Below are 16,658 nucleotides of genomic sequence, written 5' to 3'. Positions count from 1 at the left end.
TTTTACATGCGAAAATAATTTTCATCCTTTTGAGACGAAAATTATTTTGTGATTTGTTTTACTCATTTCTCAAAAACTACAGAACCTCAGTTAGTAATATTTGAAGGGAAGCTTTCCACTATCATTATCTTCAAACCCTGTAAGTTTAATGTAAATCTGTGGACATTTTGAAAAAGTACCCGAATCCTTTAAATGGGGTTTTTAAATTTGACTTTATTTCAAAACGGGCATCTAAATGACAGACAGTTTTGTCTCACTTTGATTTGCCAACCACTATCACCAGAGTCCTGCAGGGCCCAATTTCATAGAGCTGCTTATGCACAAAAAGTATACATGTATTGGCACAAATTAGTTCACCAAAAACAGGTTACAAGCCAAAATATACATTAACATGCGCCCTTCCATGGTAAAACAGCCCAGCTTGGAAATTGTGATAATTTCTGTGTAGTTTGAAGGCACATTTTTTCTATTTCAAAGTATCAAAGGCATACTAAGTATGGTTTTGAATATAACATGTCCTGTCTTAGCCTCTTTTATTCTTTGTCCCGTTTCTATGGCAAAACAGCCTTATCCCTGTACTTGGCATTTTGCGGGTTGGGCTGTTTTGCGCTTGAAGGGTCGCATATCATGTGTCTGGCTACCTGCCACTTTTTGCTTAGCAGAAAGTTATCAAGCAAAATATTCTACTTAAGCAACTCTGGTAAAGTTTTTTATTTTGTAAATCCTTATTGGATTTCAAGATGTTCTCGTTTTGTATTGAAATAGAATTATACTTTTGACAATTTCTTTTTGGTGGTTGTAAAGTTTCTGATACATATTTTATGCCAAATTTGAGAGAGAGTTAAATTTTGTATGAAAATTACAAGCTGTTAAATCTACAAATTTCATTGAAATCTTATCAGTACTATTTTCTATTGTAAACCGTGTAAAGTACAAGTGAAATTTGTTTTAAGTTAAAAGTGTGATCAATTTATGAAATAAAGAAGTGTTGCTTTGATTACACCCTAGAACCATTTGTAGATTCCTGTTCTTAGGCCGTGTCCGAAACGGCGACTTCGGCTACAGCTACGGCTAGACCGCGCGCGTCTGCCTATTCTTCAACACTGGTAGACGCGCTGATCTAGACGTAGCTGTAGCCGAAGTCGTCGTTTCGGACACGGCCTTATAAAGAGTTTTGATGTCTTAGTAACCTTTGAAAGCTGTTTTAATATGTTCAAATTTATTGTATGGCAAAACAACACACTCAGGAGGACAACTTGTTGTCGGTCACATGACCAGTTTTTCAATCTGATGTTAAAACAATTTGTAATATTAAATCAATCCAAAAAGTGTGCAACTATTATTGTAATGGATATTTCGACTGAAAGATTTTTAAAACTATTTGATTTATTTATGGTTTTGTTTTATTCACCCTCAAATTGTCCTGAAAATGCTGGGGGAAAACTACATTATTTGTCCATAATTTATAGGACAGTAACAACAAAATAATACCCAATTTGAATTTTAGTGTAAGCCTGCTATCACATTTATATGCTGAAAAATACATTTTTGTCTCTGCAAAGTGTTTCTTTTTACATTCCAAGAAACTTGACTTTCGACAACCAATGAAATTTCAAATACTGCATGAGTTTCAATTCTACAAAAACTAAATGGCATTCCACCGAGGTGTTCTTTTCTGGAATCAGAAAATAATGTTTCCATTCAGACGTTAAGGTACCATAATGACTTACACAAATTGCAAAATTTAATATAATATCAATATCGGTACTATCATTTTGTGAGAACAAATCTGCAGGCCCAGGTCGCGGTAGACTTGATTTCAAGTCTGAGATCGCGGTTCTTTATCAGCACCCCAGCTAATTACGGAGGTTAGTCCACAAGAGGGCGCTATTCGTGGCAATAATTATTGGCCAACGGGTAGACCAAAAGCCTGATTGGGCCTATAAAGCCGTATTCCACCCCTGCCCCTAAATTTGTGAGGCTCATTTGACTGTGAAATGGGGACACGGGCATAATTTATAAGCACAAAAACATACTAAGCACGGGAAAATCTTGCCTAGCAAAAAAAAAAAAAAGGTTACTAGCTAACATTCTATAAAGTTTACATTGTTGCGACGGGTGCCCAACTTCTTTTTTGCTTAGCAAAGAAATTTGTTCAGCAGTATTTTCTGCTTCACAGCTTTATGAAATTGGCCCAGTTGGGTGATATAAATTAACAACCCACTGCATGACCGTTGCCGTTCCCCGGTCTTTTTAACACGTGTTCTACTGCCGTTGGTAGCAGCTGTCAGCCGGGTGACCAGAATCATTACACTTTCCAATAATTGGCATGCTGTGAGATAATGACTTTAACTCCAAAATCTTCATAATCTTTTACTTGCTTAGTTTGGTTTTCGCAAAATGGGCTCAGCTGCCAAGTGCTCCTTTATAAATCAGTTAAGTTCTTGCCCTCTAATTAAATACACGTTTGACGGTCGTATACGCACATACAAAAGTATATTATTATTCATGATAGTCTCATTAATTTTTATGTGGAAAACTTAAAAACTGTTTTGAAGAAGACAAAAGTCCTGTTAAAAAAATCGCATTAGCAATGAAACAACCAACTCCCCATGTGGGTTTGAGGAAAATAATTTTGAATCGAAGTAAGTACAACAAGTAGATTGACACGGTATGGCGGTCGTGAGGAGGTACATCTAAAATCTAAGTTACCAATATTGGCCATGTGCTACAAAAATAATACACCATAGCATCTCTGAACGTAAATCAAAGATGCAGATTTACATACTAGGTATTATTTCTCTCAGTTAACCAAACGGTGGAGTATTGATGATTCCCGATTAAACTACTATATAATTATTTTGCTTGCGTATATTGAACTGTACTTAGGAAAAGACTTATATTGAAGCATTATAATCGACAAAAACACAAGTATAGGCCTATAGCCTATCATCAACATTTTTATTTTAAAGGAAACAGCAAAAGTTTAGAATTCACTTATAAAGTTAAGATTTCACAAAAAGCAAACCATCCCTAGTTCGTGAGTGAACCGGCCGCCCCTCATCACACTCAACCACGCCGTAAACGTAACAACTGCATTGCCCTCTTGCGAAACCCAGCATTTCTGACGTAGAAGATGACGACATTCCACCAGCTGCTTGAGAAGACGGCTATCAGTGCCAGGTCTGCTAACCAACGGGGAACGACGGTATTCTCCAACCCTTCATACATGAGTATGATCAAGAAGGGCAACCAGGCGACCACAAACCCAGCTGTCACGATGAAGAAAGTTTTAGCCGCTTTGGTATTTGATTTGATCGAAGGTCGGTTGGTGGAGCCCTTGTTGCTTCCCGTGTCTGAAGTCGAGAGTGATTCCAAGGTAACAATGACACACCCACCACCTGAGACTGTCATCCTTTCGGTATGCCTGCGAGCTATCCTACAGATAAGCGCATACAACACTGTGCTGACCAGAATCGGGAGAGCTATGCTGACCACGATCAGAATGACGCCCACAAGGTACGTACTGGAGCTTTTTGAGGATACCGCCCTGGTGAAGAAACACATGTGGAACTGACCATGGTATACTGTATCGCTTCCTGGTAGAAACGCCAACAAACACGTCAGTGAGAGGGCGATGGACCACGCTATGACTACGGCGAACACTGCTCTACGTGTGTTGACGATCTTAAAGTAGTGTAGTGGTCTTGAGATGGCTATGAAACGATCTACGTTGATGACCAAGATACAGGCAATCCCAGCACGTGGGAAGAAAACCCCTGCAAATGCGAAGATGGTACAGAAGGTCATACCATATGGCATGGTGCCTACTGCCACAGTGCCGATTACAGGCAAGACCACGAAGACTCCGAAGCAGAGATCGGCCACAGAGAGAGATGCCATCATGACCTTAGTGGACTGGTGTACGCTGTTAACGCCTCGAAGTACGACTAGACAGAAGATGTTGCCTGAGATAATACAGAACGCCATTAGACCAAAGAGAACGCACAGGAACACGTCCCATGATGTAACTGTGTTGGATTCCATATTGAAGTAAATGGTCGTTAACAAAGAGCCTCTCAATTCATCCAATTTCGATACTTCTTCAAAACTCCTTAAAGTTGTCAATGAGTTAGTTTGCAGGCGGCCATGAAACCACTTGGCCAATCAAGTAGTCGATATCCTTTCCAGGTATGCAAAATTTAAGATTGTATAACTCCAATCAACACTGTTCTCCGTAAAGGCCTTCTGTGTGGATCAGCGATTTCAAAATGACGGTGCCATTTCAACAATAAAAGTCTAGCAATTCCACACTAACTTACTCGATTTGCCCATCAAAAGGTTGTGTTGAGGTACATTATGCAAGGACATAAACTTCAAGAAAGTCTCAAGTGGTCACAATATGTAGTAGGCCTACGCGTTGTATTGACTTCATCAGTCCGTTTGTCACTAGTTTTACCGTGGGGTAAAAACTGCAAGGCCGCCAACTTAAAGCAGTCTCACACCACAAAAGCGCCCAGTACTTCGATGTCTTGACTTCATTAGTCCGTTTGTCAGATTAGTTTTCCCAATAACAAAACTTGTGATACCGTTTATTATCGTTCTACGAGTCACAAAATCAGCCATTCAATCAAAAATAAAGTGTCCTCCATAGATGAAACTGGACGGTCGCCACCTTTTCGCACGTCCAACCGTGAACTGTGTGTGAAATACAAATTAGCATTACGGAATGAGGGACTTGATTTCTAGCCGTGTGGCAGCAAAGTAAACAACTTAACGATCGTCGCTTAGATTTACAAGCATTATGTAAATTCCATTGTTTATACACTATGCTGATACCTCGGTGTTTTGTAACGTGAAACCAATGGGAGAGGTCATGAGAGCGATAACGAAACAGAAAGAAAGTGGTTAAAAGGGAATTGTTTTAGGCTAGTCTTTAATCTATAATATTTGCAAATGGCAAGGCATCTTAAGTTGGGTCTTTTGCTCGCCTGTCTGAAGTCCCCTGCAAAAACCATACGTTTTCAAAATTGTTGATGGAGCCCACTGTTGGAATCTTAGCCCGACGCCGTGATTTCGAAGAGTGCCACAGCTGTGAGTTTGCATTGATCAGCGTGTTGCCTCCAATTATTAGGCAGCCCGATGACGTCATTGTTTCGAAAATTACCACAAAGACGTGCGTCGCACTTGGAATAGAACAGTATTTGTTTTACCTGGGCCCAAATTTATAGAGCTGCTTACCACAAAAGCAGCTTAGCACAACAACATTATGCTTACCAGAATAATTATAAGGTTACTAGCCAAATTACCATGTTACCATGATTTGTGACTGGTATCCTAATCGTTTCTGCGGCAGAGATTTTATCAAGCAAGATTTTCTGAACTAACACGCAGCTCTATGAAATTGGGCTCCAAGTTTTGAGTTATCGTGTATAATATACACGATCAGACAGATTTGTTTTAAACATGTGGCCGGTGTCAGATGCAATTGTGTCCGCCATGCAAAACTGCATATGCAATCGTGTCCGGGGCTATGCAAAAACCGTCCGGTGGACATATGATTGTGCATGTACAGTATGTGCGCGCGTAAGCGAGCGTGTATGCACTGAACCTACGTATATGCAGCATGGATATTCACGGTATTTTATGATTGCAGCAAATACCCAACGGCCGAACATTTCCCATGTCATTCGTGACATGCACTTAGCTTGTAAAACAAAATGGCGAACGTTTTCCGTCGACCAAGGGCGTTTAATTTACTGCAAGGACGGTTTTGCACGGGGGCGGACACAACTGCATATGCAAATGTGTCCGGGCGGACACAATTGCATTATGCAGCAGCGTCCGGGCGAACACGATTGCATATGTAAAACCGTCCGGCGGACATTATTGCATATGCAATAATGTCCTCCGGTTAGTATTGCATAGAGGACATAAATAAATGCGACACCGGCAATAATTGCTTCCGTAGTTTTACCATATCAGCCCATCTTGCATAATGAGCCTAATTGTGTGGGAGGGGCTTTTCGGATTGCGACCTAAGTGTGTTTCGCAGCGCATCCTTTCTGTCCAATGGATACATTCATTTATCAGTTTTTCTCTTGTGATTTCTCTTCCACCATCCTAAGGAATATTTGGCTCATTGTTAATGATTGTCAACTTCGGTAATGAGCAGTGACATAACAACCGCTGCCTTGTCCATTAGCCCTTGTATGCTTTACAAATTAACGATGAGTTTCTTATGCCAAATTCTAAGAAGCGAAGATAAATGTAAAAATTAAATTTGCTTTTCTGAGTGAAGCGGTGAACATAGTCAGAAAATGTTTGATGTCTTGTATGTACATTTTTCCATGCGTTTATACTTATGACGTCACAATTGACTGCGCCATTTTGGTAACTAATGTACAAGGGCCAATTTCATAGCGCTGCTTAACGGTAAGCAAATTTTTTTGCTTACTGCAAATATGCTAATTACATTCACACTTGCGTACATACCCTAATATTGGGTGCCAAACGCCATAGTCTTGTACACAAGCTGACGCGCAATCGCGTCTGCGTCACGTAGCCATATTAGCCATGAACAAAACAGGGCGACCTTCCCTCATTTGGCCGACCAAAATGTTAGTGCGCACGCACAATGTGCAAATAACATACTTTATTGGAAGGGTATATTATTTCAGAACGCGCTTTAACGGTATGGAATGTTCGTGCTTACTCTAGTAAAAAAATTTGCGTAAGGTGCAAGATTCTTTCACAGGTTAGCAGGGCCCAATTTCACAGAGCTGCTAAGCACAAAAATTTGCCTAGCATGAAACTTGTGCCGTGATAAAAACAGGATTACTTTTTGCGCTAAGCAGCTCTATGAAATTGGACCCAGGACAATGAGGCGGCTATATTGCGCGTTCACCACGGATTTCGTTGTGACGTCACTTATTTTTGCGCAGTAAGCACCGGAAGGTTAACATGCCTTTTAGTTTGCTTAGCAGCGCTAATGTAATGGAAATCGCACAATACTAGCACAAATCGGCCGCTAAGCGGCGCTATGGTGTGTAAAGCGTGGCATGTACTTTCACGTGGAATAAAAACAAATTGCAATTTCAAGAATTTAGTTTATTTTGCTGGCCTATGGACCAATTTACATGTATTTTTGTCCAAGTTACTGTTATGGTTTCCTTTATTAAAAAACAAAAATGTTTGTATCATACTGTCAAGTCATGCATGTAATGTACCACTGTGCATGGTTTATCACCTCCATGATTTATCGTAAAAATAGCCAGTCCGTTCTGTTTTTATTTAGATGGAATGAAACACAATCTTACTTTAATAATATCCCTGTTTTATGATCCTGTTTCCTCCATAATTCGCCATATCGTATTAACTTATTAGTTCCGCTGCGCTGCTGTCAAGAGGTATGCGGTAGAGTACATGTACTCTACCGCATGCCTCTTGATTGTCTAAACGAAAGAGCAAACAAGGCAATTCCTCAATCAAAGAGAGACAAGACCTCACGTAGCTTTCTACTTTTAACTCTGGACCCGCTATCTAGTTAAAAGGATAATGAATAGACGTATATCATGATATCCGCTCATTAATTTGGTACCAATGACATGCTTACAGCGGCCCTTATGTATGGAAGGGAGATGAACACAGGGTGATACAAGGTCGAACTAATTTTCAAGATGCACTCATTTTTCAAAAGAGGGAGTCCTTTTATAAAAATAAAAAAAGGGATAACAGATTATAGGCTGTTATCTCAAGTAAAAAATGGTGTAAAATATAAATTTTAACATATGTTTTGCTTTGGGGGATAAAGAATATTAATTTTAGTTTTACCCGCACATCGGTGAATGGGTTATTTTTATTTGACGGATTGTTAAATTGCATGAATTTTCTCTTTTCACTCGCATGACGTCAGAGACAAAATTCTCACAATAACATAAATAATGACTAATAATTTGAGGATCTTGCAATTTCGCTCAAGTAAGAATAACGCGACACAATAATGTTGACCGCTTATTTGCCGAAAGTGACAAGAAAACCTCGAAAACAAAGCCGTTACCCATCCTCATTAAATATTTGTTTAAGCGAATCAATACTTCATCCAAAGATTTAATATAATACTGCGCTTTCAATTCATCTACTTCTAAACTGTTCTCACGGCAACAGCAAATGCATTTTCACACACGACAGAAAATGAGATTCAAATCATATTAAATGAATAAATCAATCACCCGGTTATATAACAACGGTTTTCCATTTGCCAATAATAATAACGATCTCCTGACCCTTCTAAGTTTGTAATTCCGCACTAAGTTGAAGCATTTTACGGTGTCCAAAGGTTCCATTATGAAAGAACCAAGTTCTTCGCTATACCCTATACAACTTTAAGTCTTCAAAAATGATAACAACTCCGAGTACTTACTTCAGTTCATACTGTTTGGTGTCTGTTGGGACGAGTCAATATGCTTGCTTGTAGATCGTCTGCAGGTTGTCAGAGTCTGAGTTTTCACAACACAGACTCTACCTCTTTTTATAAGCCGATACAAAGACCAAGTTACTGCCCATGCGCGCTACAAAATGAATAAGTTTTTGAGTGTTTTTTTACCAAGGTGCGTCACCGGTGGCAATTTATCATGTGATTACTCTTTTTTGACAGGAATCAGTAACAAGATGTAATTTTGTGGAAAAATCTAGAAGCTTCCGTGACGATGACCATAGTGCAGTTCAGAGAGAAATGGGTACGACTGCAGAGCTGGAAATGTTGGGTGAACAGAGGGTTTTGAAATAACCGTAAACATTTTGAACGAACTGAAAAAGGTTTGTAAAGAAAGTGATCTACTGCAGGAAGTGGTTAAAAGTAACATCGACCAACCACAAAACAAAAAGGAGATTGCAGTCACTACGATGTGAACAAGCGGAAACATCATGAAAAAAATGTTGGATTGATTGATCGATTAATCAAGTCATCAATCTATATAACTGTTACTTTCCAAATATTCATAGAAACTACGATGAGGTCAATTTTGCTCAAGACACTTGACTCTAGCCACGGAGAGGAGTATGGGTTTTGTTGATAATGAAATCCAATGATGCCGTTTGGCCTCTTTTCGGGAAAATACTCCCAATTATCAACCATTGCTATACAAAAATATTATTAAAAACACCCAATAAATATTTTAAGAGTCAGTCAGTTGTTTTTTAAATGAAATCAAATGTATTTGTCGACAACTTTTTTTTGATTTTGTTAATGCTTAAATTTTTCTTGAAAATTGTAAAAGTTAGGATTAGCTGTTAAAATATTTAGCCATGCCCATCCTAAATGAAAAACAGATAAATTATCCACATGATATTCTGTAAACGATTCAACTGGTTAGACTCTATTAAGGATGGGACTTTAAGTTGATCTTGAGCAATTTAAGGACAATTTCTCTTTGAGGACTAGTGTATCCGAAGTGCTCTCGGTCAATAACCTTAAGAGCGCAATGTACAGCCACCTTCAACAACCCTTCAACTGTTCGGCTTACCTGAGATGTTGGTTTACAATTTATTTATGACAGGCTCAATGCGTGCATGAGTTGCTCGATAATTAATGGCAGGGTTTAACTACATTGAGGGCGCACTACAGATGACATAACGGTACGTTAGGCAACAGGTTCAATACAAGGAGATTCCTAAGTGAGGGTTTAACTTTATTAAAACGCAATCATCTCAGAGCACAGTGATAAGCCACTTTGAACATCTCCTTAACGCTACGACCTTCAACACACTAGTTTACATAAGCTGTCCTTTTACAATTTATTTATGAGGCTCTCGGCGCATGCAAGATTTCCTCACTAAAGATGCTATGTCAGTTTTTTGGCCGATTTGACCCAACAATTTTGATTTAAAATTCAAAGTTACAAGCTTTCATTTGAGCCATTGTTCGGAAAAAATCTGCCAATTATTAGTCGCAGTGAAATAAAGTGCTCAAAATTAGTCCCGACAATATATCACGTGACCAATTCTTATGTGTTTTATAAGAAACGTTTTAAACTGTTGTCATGGTTCCTGACCATTAAAAGTAAAAGTTAAACTTTTTTCGTTAGAGCGGGTGATACTCTTTGAAATACCATTCACTAAAAAAAAATCTATTTTTAATGTTTGGGGCCAAAAATCTGACATATTATAGCATCTTTAACTTTTATATTGAGGGCGCTGTGCAGATGACATAACGGTGCATCAGATAACATCATTACAAAGAGGTTCTCTAATGTAATCAAGTCTATTTGGAACACGACACGGGATTTCAAGATGATTTATTTATAATCTTACAAAACAGTCTTGCACATTCATACACGAGTCTTACATATTCTAGTGATAATCTGAATTACTTCTTGAGAGCATAAACCTTAATTTTATCCTTGCAGGTGTGGCACAGAGGACCACACTCATCACATAGTACGAATAAAGTAAATTGAAAGTACTTGTGGCTAAACAACTCGAGTGCTACATACTCAATAAATATCATAGAGTCAGTCAGTTTCTGGAAATTAAATCGAATATTGTCGACCAACGATAACGATGCTTTGTTTATTTATGAGTGGTAGCTGTTGTTCTTTTCAGCCATGCCCATCAAAATGCAAAGCACTTGATTTTCGAGTAGACTGTCGAAACTCTATCTCGGGGAAAGGGCCAACGTTTGTGCAATATTTGTAGCACTATAGTGTACCCAAAATGTTTTAATTTTGAAAGCAAATTACCTCCTGGGTATAATTTCTAACCTTCAACAGTTTTATTTACATAAAATATGTTGTTCTTCCCCCTTTTATGAGGCCAAATGTGTGCAAGATTTTCTCAATAAGTACGGCAGGGTTGAACCTTATAAAGAGGGCGCTGTATGACATAACGATTAGATAACAGGTATATAATAGATGGGTTTCTTAAAGATGCTATGTCAGATTTTTGGCCGATTTGACCCAAAATTTTTGATTTAAAATTCAATAGGTATTTTGATCGGGGTCGAGAAAGTTACAAGCTTTCATTTGAGCCATTGCTCGAAAAAGTCCGGCAATTATTACCAGCAGTGAAATAAAGTGCTCAAAATTAGTTTTGTCGGGATCCCAACAATATATCACGTTTATAAGATACGTTTTAAATTTGTTTCATGGTTCCTGGCCATTAAAAGTAAAAGTTAAACTTGTTTTCGTTAGAGCGGGTGATACTCTTTGAAATACCATTCACTAAAAAAATAATTATTTTTTAATGTTTGGGGCCAAAAATCTGACATAGCATCTTTAATGTGTTTTGGGAACACTAAACGGAAATTCAATGTTTCATTTATAATCTTACAAAACAGTACGAGAACATAATGCACACAAAAGAATAATAACATTATTGCAAAATAAAACTCAAATTCCTAAATAAAAAATGGAACAAAAACAAATCTTGTTGTAAAAAGCATCGCAATGTTGAAAACCTTTTGAGCCATATAAGCGGGCTCTGGGAGCCAAGCAGTGATCATCCTATTTTAAAACAACAACATTTAGTTGGTATGACACTGCTCTAGAGTTGCAAAGGCATGGGTTCGAATCCCACCCGAGTAATTTGCCTGGATGTGATATATTTTTTCACAGAACTCGAAAAAGTACTGAGTGGCGGTATGAGTGTTGAAGCTACTTTAAACGATAAATAATTATGCATGTACCTGTCTTTAGCTTCTCTAGGGAGCCACTTTATTCTCCATGGCCCCGAGACTGGATCTATCTCACCAAAACGTTTTAGCCATTGCATTATTTGTTTTTGTGTTTACATATAAAAGAGGTCTCTACAAAGTAATCATGAAAACATGTACCCAGCCTGCAATATGTAAAACTTATCCAAACTATAAACGGAGTCTTGTTATATACAGCATTGTTGTAAAATCACAACCTGTGTAATTTTTTGCTGTGTGAAAAGAATCTCGCATCAAGGGGGTAAAACCAATTTCTGTGAGATCACGATACAAAGGACCACGCCCATTCCAAGACACAACGCCCATTCCAAGGGACCACGCCCATAAGTAAGTACAGGTAAACTAAACAAAATACTTGGCTAAACAACTCGTTCTATGCGTGACCACCACGCGCCAAGCCCTTCTTATACCTCTGTTGGTTTATAGCAGTGGTTCAAGATCAGTGACAACATTAATCAGTTAGCCTAATCATCAACAGCACGCCCTTGTATCCAATAATAAAGATAAACCTCAAAATTATCAACCACTGACTTGTTGTGTCCTTAAGCAAGGCATTTAACCATTGCTTCGTCCTTGCAGGACAAAATATTGAGCGCTTTGATACACCCCAGGGGGGTTGAGGTTGGAGTAGACGTGAACATCAATCCCAAAAACGTTCATTCCACTGTCAATAGACCTCACATATGTTTCCTTTATATTTTTAACAACACATTTCAGCCATTTAATATTTCAGTACAAAACATTACTTTTTGTTTAAAAGCTAAAACGTCGTCACAATTTACACCAAACTAAAATAATTTTAAATATTTTAAATACCGATTTTATACACTTCCGCCTCAACTTAATTTCTACAATTTGCATTCTTAAACTTACTTTAAAAAGGCTTAACTATCAAATATTATACTTGCGACCAACAGACATGTACTGTACGTTCAAGAATTAAATTTTGCGCGGAAATTTGGTGGATATTTTACTTATAAATATTTAGTTGTAAAAAATCGTTAATAATTTACATTGTGTGCAATTTTGACTGCTAATTTTCTTTTTTCATTAATTTGTTTTTGAGATATTGCCGAAAATCTGGAGCGGTGCAGGCAGAAATATCTTCATTTCGAATACACTATAATGAGCAGCGGAAGGACCTAGGATACTTGCTTCAGTTCGACCAACTCTGGGGTCATTTTAACACGTAATCCGGGTTACCCTGACCCAACAAATTGGTCATGAGTGCAATTGCCCGGAGTGTACGGCAATTTATTCACAAGAGCTTCTCACTTTATTTGCACATTTTCACTTGCCACACTCAATTATTAGCTATACTGGCTTACTTTCGACACTGTCAAAGCATTAACATAAAATGTATGATGCAGTACATATTGCTCCTAGACAACATTGTTCAGCACTTTCGTCTTTAGGCTGTTACTTTTGTCATTACAAATTACAAACTATTTAAATGTCCATCCTCACGGGGTGATATGAGTTTCGATCGGGAATGAATCTCTCTAACGAGATAGTATTGTTTTAGAGGTTAGACCATCATCATCAATATGAGTCCCTTTCGAGGTATTTCACCGGCATCAGGATGAGACCAAATAGACTTTTATCACATGTTTCCCGTTTCTAACAACAGTAACGAATGCTAACACTCATTGCGCAAACATGGCACCAGTTTAATATTTCGTCCAGCCTCAGTTTGGTTACAATGAGTCGGAGTAAAATCAAGATGGCCACACCATAGTTAATGTCTATTATAATGAGTCCCCTTCGAGGTAAATTTCACCAACTTCAGGAGAATGAGACCCAGACGATCATCACACGATTCCCCTTCGAGGTATATTTTACCAACATCAGGAGACCCCGAGGTCATCAATCATCAGAATGAGTCCCGTTCGAGAGATACTCCACAACATCCGGAGAATGAGACCCGGGGCAAATATGACAACTCAAGGTGTTTCTCTTGACGGTTGTTAACACCAAGAGGAGATGTAAAAGTTTAAGTAACAGGAAGGGGCCGCCCCCATGAAAAAATGTTTTCGGAATCGCCTCGAAAAACACCACTTTCTTCCCGTTGGCATTTCCTATTTCTATTGGTTAGAGTTTAGAGTTGTTTATATCTCATGGGAAGGCTGAGCCCGCAAGTCCAATGCTATCTCAAAAATTCACTATCATCATTATGATCATCGCAGCTGCTGATAGAGTATATACAGCAATAGGATGCGTTATGACACCATCTGATGACGTATCCATTGTGTCATTGAAGTAAAAACATCCTCCGGATGAAAGAGGGGTGACTTCAAAGCGCCGACTCTTACAGAAATGCGTCCCGTTCTTATAAAGCTCCCCGATTTCAGACCCCTTGAGAATAGCGCGTTTGCAGTTGTCGAAGATAAGATCGCAGAATTCCCGGCACACCATTAGTCTCTGCCGAACGTAGAACTCGTATTGTGTCGGAGCGCAGATGTAACAAATCAGATAGTTAATGTATTTCTGACAGGCTGGAGTTGAACCCTGCAGAGCTTTTACCTTACCGAAAGCAACTTCAATCTCGACCTGTCGGCAACAGCAGTTGTCCTGGTACCAAGTGCAATTCTTGAGATTCGGTTGGAATTCTGGTTTTCGATTATTAAAGAAAGTGCAGTAAGGTCGCTCAACGTAAGTGTCCAAAGCAGTCGTTACTGGAGTCTTCACAATGTCCTCCGAAGATACGAATATTGAGGGTGCTATAAGTAATACGATCAGCATAAACCACGTTAGATACGCCAGGTATTGCTGTAGCACAGATGGGTTTTTGAGATGAGCGGCGGCCATGTTTGATGATGATGATTTATCGTTTTGCTCACCAGTGAGTGATGCGGGAATACCGCTACTGCATCAATTACATTGTCATAATTTATGAGAGACGAACCATCTGCGTATTATACAGCGCTGCTTGGTGCAGTACAATAGCGATACATAGTGCGTGTGGACCAAATCAATTTACCACATAGGTCATCTGACGTGCACGCTATAGCAACCTTCGGTATGGCACATCTAATTTAACACATGGACTAGACTACGCTACATGCTTAATTAAATATCACATTATTCATTCCTAAGTTATAAGTAGCCTTTGTTCTCTTATAGATACCCGTTAAATTATTGTTCTGGAAATATAGCAGAATATTATGTTGATCACAAGGAAGGTATATTTCATCAATAAATTGGCAAAAAGGAATGACGGAGGAGATGGTTTGTAGGGGGAGGTATAGCCCTACTCTTCTCTATATCCATTGCCTTGAGCAATCTATTAAAGGTCAATGTTTGGTGCACATTGACGTTAACAACCCTGCTATACAGAATAAACTGTATTCACTGAAATACTTTTTGACTGGTTATTTGTATCCGAATACGTTATTAAAGAGGTTCGTTCATTTGTCTTAGATCAAAATAATAATAAAGTAATCTGTATAACCTAATGGCTGTTCATTTCGAGTAAGCTGCCGAGGGCCAGGGAGGGCGACTCCAAAGTGGATACCCAGATTTACCTACCGAGTCACATTGGTGCCCCGTCGTGATCGCTTCATTCATTCCATAAAGACAATGGGATTGATGTTGAATTATTGTGGTTTTTGTTATGCATCATCCTTAAAGATTCCTGAGTCAGAGTCAGAAAACGTTGGGAACAGTGGAAGAAAGTAGAAGAAATATTTATAGAAATAAAATAATTCAGCCGTCGATTTCACAAAACTCTTCCTAAGACTAATCTTAGGACTTAGGACGAGTCCCAACCTTGCACTGTAGCATGCAGACCTTAGGATTAATCCTAAGTTAGGAAGAGTAACTCGTCCTAACTCGAGTTCTAACTCTTTGTGAAATCGACGGCTGATCACTTGGGAGTAGAAGGTGCATGATGATGGGCAGATCCCGGCACTGCTTCCGCCCCATTAACACTTGCGATTCATTATTCGACGCCATAACTCGGATAAGAGACAGACAAACGTACGACTGTATCTCTCAAAGTCTTGTTGACATTTGTAGGACAAAGTGAAATTATCTAGAACGATTTGAGATCTCAACTTCAGCATTCAAAAATCAGTACGGGCAGTTTCTCACATCGTCACGCCTTTCGCTTCACAGTGTTAGGACGTCTAAATGTGGACCACTTCCTGCCCGGTATTCACGCCACTTTATTATGTCGCCTCTATGCATGGAAGAAAATACCAGTTTTGACTATCAAGTGAAATACGGCTTCTAATTCAATTTGAGATAACATGCCCTGAGGGCAGAAACCCTTTTTGTAGTTTGATTAGAGGCCTACTCGGTCGTCGGAAAGTGCTTTAAAAAAGGCAAAGTAACTATTGTTCCACCGACATCACTTCGAAGCAGTAAAATATTTCTCAAAATTGCATTACTATCGAAAGCTGATGTAAAGCTTCTAACCAAGAGGTTGAATTGCCATCAATGGGAGACTTTCTGGGACGATAGAGGGCAGCAGACTTACCGGGTAAATCCTTTGTTCTCAGAATTATGCGCATGTTCAGAACTACGTAGACAATGGAAATTTACCCGGTATGTCTGCTGCCGCCTAGCGTTGGAAAGTCTCCTATTGTAAGAGTGATTGTCAAACCATGGAGCAAGTTTATAGCTCCTGGATAAAACGTCCTTCCTTATAACTTGTCGAGCGGAACAGAATGATTGGTTTGAGCCGTGAACACATATTTTCATCGCAATGCCATTACTATACGCGTAAAACAGAACCGGGTGAGCAAAACAGAGATACTTCAACCTCACAAAAATGTATCTTCATTCGTTCAGTCTGGCAAGGAAAAAGTAGATGTAAAAATACAGAAGTAAGTAAATACAAGGAGCGGCAAGCTCACCCCTAAAAAAAAAAAAAAGGAAAATCATAAAAAAACAATTAAAAAAAAACAATACAAAAGCCATTACATCAAAAGCTCCACCTAATTGT

The 16,658-nt window shown here is 38.8% G+C and overlaps 2 protein-coding genes across 2 annotated transcripts; both read right to left on the bottom strand.

Moving 5' to 3' along the window:
- Positions 1-2,138: 2,138 nt before the first annotated feature.
- Positions 2,139-5,495, bottom strand: LOC117292720 (rhodopsin, GQ-coupled-like). Its single transcript, XM_033774866.1, has one exon. The coding sequence runs from the start codon at positions 4,045-4,047 to the stop codon at positions 3,070-3,072; it is 978 nt and encodes a 325-aa protein (XP_033630757.1). The 5' UTR covers positions 4,048-5,495; the 3' UTR covers positions 2,139-3,069.
- A 6,892-nt stretch (positions 5,496-12,387) lies between these two features.
- LOC117292991 lies at positions 12,388-14,562 on the bottom strand. Its single transcript, XM_033775186.1, has one exon. It carries the CDS (start codon positions 14,516-14,518, stop codon positions 13,862-13,864), a length of 657 nt encoding a protein of 218 aa, XP_033631077.1. The 5' UTR covers positions 14,519-14,562; the 3' UTR covers positions 12,388-13,861.
- Between the last annotated feature and the right edge of the window lie 2,096 nt (positions 14,563-16,658).

The sequence above is a fragment of the Asterias rubens genome, chromosome 7 (assembly GCF_902459465.1).
Source record: "Asterias rubens chromosome 7, eAstRub1.3, whole genome shotgun sequence".
NCBI classification, from domain to species: Eukaryota; Metazoa; Echinodermata; class Asteroidea; order Forcipulatida; family Asteriidae; genus Asterias; species Asterias rubens.
This window is presented reverse-complemented; position numbering and strand designations above follow the sequence as displayed.

Coding starts and splice junctions, on each gene's coding strand:
- LOC117292991 (XM_033775186.1), bottom strand. CDS start 14,518: ATGGCCGCCGCTCATCTCAAAAACCCATCTGTGCTACAGCAATACCTG.
- LOC117292720 (XM_033774866.1), bottom strand. CDS start 4,047: ATGGAATCCAACACAGTTACATCATGGGACGTGTTCCTGTGCGTTCTC.